This window comes from Grosmannia clavigera, assembly GCF_000143105.1.
Source record: "Grosmannia clavigera kw1407 unplaced genomic scaffold GCSC_144, whole genome shotgun sequence".
NCBI lineage: Eukaryota > Fungi > Ascomycota > Sordariomycetes > Ophiostomatales > Ophiostomataceae > Leptographium > Leptographium clavigerum.
The window spans coordinates 2,321,680-2,327,963 of record NW_014040797.1 but is presented as its reverse complement, the minus strand read 5'-3'; the positions used below and the strand labels follow the sequence as shown (position 1 = coordinate 2,327,963).

The following is a 6,284-nucleotide window of genomic DNA, read 5'->3' as shown; positions in this document are numbered from 1 at the left end:
GACCCATTTGCTTCGAGTATCGTACTACTTGGAAAGGTTCTCTCTCAACTGGGAAGGGGTTTTCTCATTTCCGTGTACTAGTCGGGCTAAAGAACCAGTGACAAGGAAGTTAAAGAAGAGGGATTTGCTTGAAAAGGATAGTGTCTCGGGAAGCCTCATCTTCTGTGTAGATAGTTTCGTATTGTAGTTAGATGGCTTGATATGCCCAGTCATTGGAAGTGGACTAGCCGACTTCGCTGGGGTCTTACACCACTGATTTGGTCGTTGTTTATGTGCCACTTCTATTTTCGTATCTTACGAGTGAGAGTAATCGCATTGCAACTGTGTCAAAATAACATTCACGAGTCAGTACGCTCTTTATTTGTAAGACGTCTCAACTATCATCGGAACGTTTGGCACTTTACTTCTGTAGGCTAATAAATGTACAATTACCCCACGATAAATGCTCTCGATCAGGGCTCCCTTTGTGGCCCCGAAGCATCTCGCTAGAGGCAGGGAACGTGCGATTGACACGGTTCTCCAATTTCAATTCGAACTTATAACGGTCACAATTCTTCGGGAAGCAAGATACATGCGCACTTAAACTTTTCCAATAAACTATCTAACCATCAAGCGTATTGTATTCGTACATGGCTTATGATGCCTTGACCGTGCTAGCTCTATACAGATCCGCCTGTAGGCTGCACATTGCAAATTGAAGTACAGCAGGAAAAAAAGGCGAGAATACAGTGACATAACAATACATGGGTTTATCGTAAAAACTTCGTGAGCATCTAAGAAAATTGAAAAAAAGGGCCCCATCGTTTAGCGGCCAAGATTGTAGAGCGAACCTGTCTGAGGAATGCTGGACGAGAAGTGGTGTACAAAGGGGTCTTGTATCTGCAGTCGAATAAAAGTGCAGGTGTTGGTATTCAAGAGATATTAGTCCAGCTCGGCGAGTGCACTCATACGAAGTGCCTCGTAGCGGCTGGGATCAAAACGTTTGCGCTGCCAGCCATTCCTGCGCAAGCGCGCAATACGAGCCTTTCTGTCCAGGTCGCGCAAATTGTCAGTGACAGGTGTGGCGGCCCTGGTCAGAAGTTCGACGTTTTCGGAAAGGCGCCTTTCAAAGATTGCATCGAGGCTTGCTTTATGCAAGGAAACCTGCGTTTTTTAATTTCTGCCAGATGCAAGCAGTAGCGGTGCTCTGAGCTGTGCATGAGGAACGAGTCTCGGATATGATCTCGGTCTGAGTCGAATATGTAAGCTTGTTCTTTCAGTGCTCGCGGAGTCAGCTCCGCATCTGAATCTGGCTGGGCGCATTCGGGGGTCTGTGGGCGGTTGGGGACTTCGGGTAGCGTCGAGCGCCCGAGGGCGGATGTGAAATATTCGTCATCAAAACCAAGCGTTGGCGAATCAGGTCGAACAAAAAATCCCTTTGGGGCGGTAGTAGTTTCTTGAGGCAATTCGAAGGAGACCTTCTTCCTCGCCGGGCGTGGGGGTGGTGAGTCAGGTATAAGCAGGGACTGCTGTGATCGAGCTATCAGGTCTTCCGATGAGCAGACTGAGGCTGTCGGAGACGAAAAGGCGGTCTCGGGCGTCCAAGCTCGGGAAGAGCCAATCGATCCTGACGGGGAATGCAGGCTTGACACCGAAGACATAGCAGAGTTTGGTCTGCTTCTGGAAAGCACCGACTCTTCGGCATGGCAGATGAGCCTGGCCGCTTGGTCGTAGTGATTGCGGGCCTGCTCGATAAGGCTATCACGGTGTGTGCTGGGTCCAAGCCATAGCCGAGTGCACATCTCCATTGACGTTGCAGCATAAAAATGCAGAGAAATGAGATATGCGGGCTCAACGTCGCGCTGCACCATTGTTAGCGTCTGAAAAAAAGAAGGGGTAGAGCGTATCGGCTTACAGTAGCGTCGATGTTGCTCAGGATCTCAAGACATCGCGTGAAGCAAGCCTGGTATTTGCGATTCAGATGTTGCCTCTTGATGTCGGCAATCGTGCGTCTCCAATCGTCCACTGTGTATGGAAGATCAAGAAAAAACGGGGGTGGGGGGGACAACGTGCGCATAGACGGTTTTGTCTGCTGTGGTAGTGGCATAGAGGCTCGTCTAGACACGTTGTGCGACACGGATGATGGAGACCGAGGTGTGCGGACAGACATGGGCAGATAGCTAGCACTTTGCCCACGAGCATGGCATTTATCTGTTGGTGGAAATATCACACTTGGTCGACTGCCTGCTGCGACGGGATTCAACATCAAAGGAATGAGGCCCGGCATTGTGAAGACTGGGACGCCTGAAGCGCTTGGCTGATACGGGTGTCGGTTTTGAATACACACACTCGGGATTGGTGTTATCTAATGACGTTATCGAAGATAAAGTTGTAAAAAATGCTGGGGAGCCGGTGTTATTAAAAGCGAAATATGACAAACCGGAGGACGGTATGTTTTGTGATCGACAGTACAGAAATGCAAGGCTGTGGCCAGTGTTGTAGTTGGCACGGAGTATTAATAAAATATTGGTTCGAGATAAATGTTATACCAGAGAATAATACACAAATCACCACAGAATAGAGTGGTGTTTATTAAAGACTGTAGACCGGGTGCTCGGTGGAGGAGAATGAAATTCGCTCGGATGCACTGAATGAACGGACAGGTCGGAAAAAACGGTGGATATAGACGAGGCGTCCCGTGCCGTGTCGTTGTGCTGTCAGGACAGTTGTGATGGGTAGGCGTACCTGACGGTTCGAAAACCAAGTAGCAAGCTGAAGCCAAAAGATGCGGCTGGTGGGGGGAAGGGGACAATAAAAGAAACGTAAAAGGGGAGAAGGAGGAGGAAAGGGCAGTTTAAAAAGGGCAGGAAAAGTAAGAGTATAAAAGTTCTACCTCGATTGGAAGCGGCGATAGGAATTGTGGAGAGGGCGACAAAAGCATGAGGCAGGGGTGATGTCTTTGGGACAGGGGCAGGAAAGTCTCCACACGCACCACACTGCCGTTGGATCTGACCCTGTCTAGGCTTAGTGTAGTGCATGCGCTCGGTGCCGTCGCCTGTAAGGTACGCGTACTGTGCATTTTCTATTGCTCGCACGCCTGTTATGAGTATAATTACAAGTACTTGGTTTTCCGGGGCGAGCGGGAAACGAAGCCGGGTCGAATTGCCACCAGTGCTCGTATCTCACAGAGTACTCCGAGCAAATACACTCCGTACATATACTTGTATCTTTCAAGTACTCCGCCAGATGGCTTGACAACATCCTTGGTAAGAACTAGGATAGCCAACTGCGCCGCGTCTCTGTCGCAGCTTGTCTCTGAGCTGCCAGATGAGCTGTCTGGTGCAAGCATCACGGCAGGTCTCACTCGAATCTCGGTGGCGAGGCTGGTACGGAGTACTATACGTCGTATACTATGCAGTATGTACAGGCGAGAGTGCGATTTGCTGAAAGGAGCAAACCCGGCAAGTCATGCGCACGGTTCCACCGTTCTCTTTTTTTGTGCTATCTTACGTCGTAATCACTGCACGTGTGCTGCGCATTTGCCGTTTTAGGGGCCTGTGCACGGACACGAACGGGCCTGTCAGTATTTTGTGAGTGGGATATGAGTTGTCCTTACTATCTTACGTCGTATGTACATCGTGTCTTGCATCGTGACAATGTCGTACTCACTGTCAGAGGGTCGTTTCTGGCTTGTCGGACACTCCGTGCTACTATTTATGTACCAATGCTCGTCGCGTCTGAGGGCTATACCCAAGAGATAAAAGTAACGGAGCAGCCTCTCAGTGTTTCAACGAACATGACCGCCGATGGCCCGCTCATAGCTAGCCTCGGTTGGTAAGATAAGTTCTAGACTGTCAAGGAAGGCAGGCCAACCCCAGATGTAATATGGCGATGGTTTGAGCACCCTGGGGAATGACCTGGCATCTGTCAGCCACCTCGTGGTCCGTACAACGTATACCGCATCAAGTTTGCAAGGGGGCTACCATGTACTCCGTACTACTCGGCTGCAGCTCAAGAGTACTTCGCATATGTAGCGTCACGTCAAGTTTTGAAACGCTGTGACTGCGCACGTTGCTTTGTTGAAGGGCTACATGCCGCTCGGATACCCTAAATCCTCTAAGCACATCTACATGGTAGCTTGTCCGTCTCGAGCATTACAAAGCAGGTATGTATCCTAATACTAGGGCCGGTCCATGCCCCCCCCTGCTGATGCCGCCACCGAAAGTTTTGGGGTTTTTTTCACACATGCATAATTTTCACGCGCCGGACGCGTAAAACACGTCGCTTTATAATCATGTACCGGTCTGTCAAGGAATTCGGCGTGGACGTTGAGCAAGTACAGATTTGGGGCTCCTTGTTCAGAGAGTTGAAAGTTTTTGCTGGGACTGGGAAATTGAAATGCGCAGCCCAATTGCACTAAACCGATTTCAACAATATGCATACACTAAACATTTCGATTCCGTACTTTCTCATCCATCAGCCACCCTATGTACGGAGTATCAATGTAAGATACATAGTAGATTTTTGGGGTCTCTCACGGTCTTTGCTTGGGACGAGAAACATCCGCTTACTTGTTCAGTCTAGCCATAAAATTGGTGCAGTAGTTAGAAGCTTGTGGCTACAGAGTACGGAATACATACGGAGTAGTAGTATCTCAAGTATTTACGAAATAATTCATTAGCAGGTACCCCCGTGTCTAGCCCATATATATTATACAACGCAAGCTACTTCTAAGATACTGGTCGGTAATCCATATCTTGGTTAAACCGCAACCCTTCCGTCCCAAGATCGGCGGACAAGAGAACTGGAACCGGATCTGCCATGATTTGTCTTGCTTGCAAAATACGGCTGCCTACCCGTACGGAGTAGGCTTGGGGAAGCAAACCCGAAATTAAACTTTGTTATACGGGGATGCCTGATAGGGCGCTAATATGGGAAAAGGGGTACATACTTCGTAAGTAAGGGGATGGATAACAATAGCAAGAACAGACCTGTTCGTGACCATAAAACACGCAACATCTATTTTCTGTACGGAGTACGCGCCGTACTCCATACCGTCGCACACATTTCCCTACTCCGTACTCCGTAGGCTGCTTTGCCAAGATTGCCGACTCCATGGCCAATGGTAACGGAAATTGCGGAAGCACCGGTGGCTTGGACAAGGCAGAAAATCATCTACTCCGTACGGGGTACGAAGTATCTAAGAACACAAAGAAACGATACGACGTCAACATGCAAAGATTAGTGATGATAGGGTGCAGTAAAATACCGCCAAAGTGCCGAATAATGCAAGCGCCTTTTCACAGTGTAATCAACAAAATTCGGCAATATAAGCACACACGGGCAGTACGTCCTAAAGAAAGTCCTCGGTACATCATTATATTGCTCCTCGCTACAATCTCCGCACTACATACAATGTAAGATTCTAACTCGGGTTTGCTTCAAGCTCTCGCACAAGCTTGAGTGCTCTTCAGAATTTCCGTTGCCCTCGTGTTCATCGCCATCTCAACCGCGCCCCTTATCTAATATCACCGTCCCCACTTTTACCAAGAGGATAAAGCCACAATAGTACGGAGTACGGAGTACGAAGTCAGGTATTAGCCCGTGTCCGTACAGAGTACGGAGCAAATGGTTTGAATGTGCGTGCTCTACATCTTGCAAGTGATGTATTCTGCTCTTTATACTCCGTACCCCGGGGCTGCTTGTTTTGTGAAAACGACTAGCACTGGTGCCTGGATGCTCGCGATCTGAGAAGTGATTTCAGAACATGTGTCTGTCTGTAAATTGTCAATATCTGTCAGGCAACAGGGCAGCTTATAACTAGACGCTGTCAAAAACTCATATAGCATATACAAGTTCCACATCTTGGCAGAGAATAGCCCGGTGGCCGCTGTTGCTGCCAGTGGCACAGGAGTTGACCCTCTCCATCGGCCATATTGAGACGGTAGCCTTATGCACGTCTCTGCTGAGCTCATAGATGCAGCATCTGCCGTCCTTACGTTGTTGATGCTTTAGTATATGCCTTGCATCTTCTACATTGTCTTTCAGTGCAGCCTCCACTCTACCATATCTACATAGTAGGTTCTAGACCGATCCAGCAACACAACTTCGCTCTCAAATTTAAACACATAAGCACGCAAGCCTATACATCCGCCCACCCGCAAAACGCTTCAAAGAAAGACAACCATCTTGTACTCAATTGTGAAAGACTCGCTCCGCGTGGGCATAAGTAAAAATGAAAACAAAACAAAAACATGGCGAGAACACAGTGAAAGCTGACAGACCAGTAATCCGTATATGGCGAA

The 6,284-nt window shown here is 48.5% G+C and overlaps 1 protein-coding gene across 1 annotated transcript; it reads right to left on the bottom strand.

The window, feature by feature from the left end:
* Nucleotides 1-921: 921 nt before the first annotated feature.
* On the bottom strand, nucleotides 922-1,787 carry CMQ_3000 (uncharacterized protein; the record flags this gene model as incomplete). Its single annotated transcript, XM_014317078.1, has 2 exons — nucleotides 922-1,027; nucleotides 1,144-1,787. 2 exons carry the CDS (start codon nucleotides 1,785-1,787, stop codon nucleotides 922-924), a joined length of 750 nt encoding a protein of 249 aa, XP_014172553.1.
* Nucleotides 1,788-6,284: the final 4,497 nt, after the last annotated feature.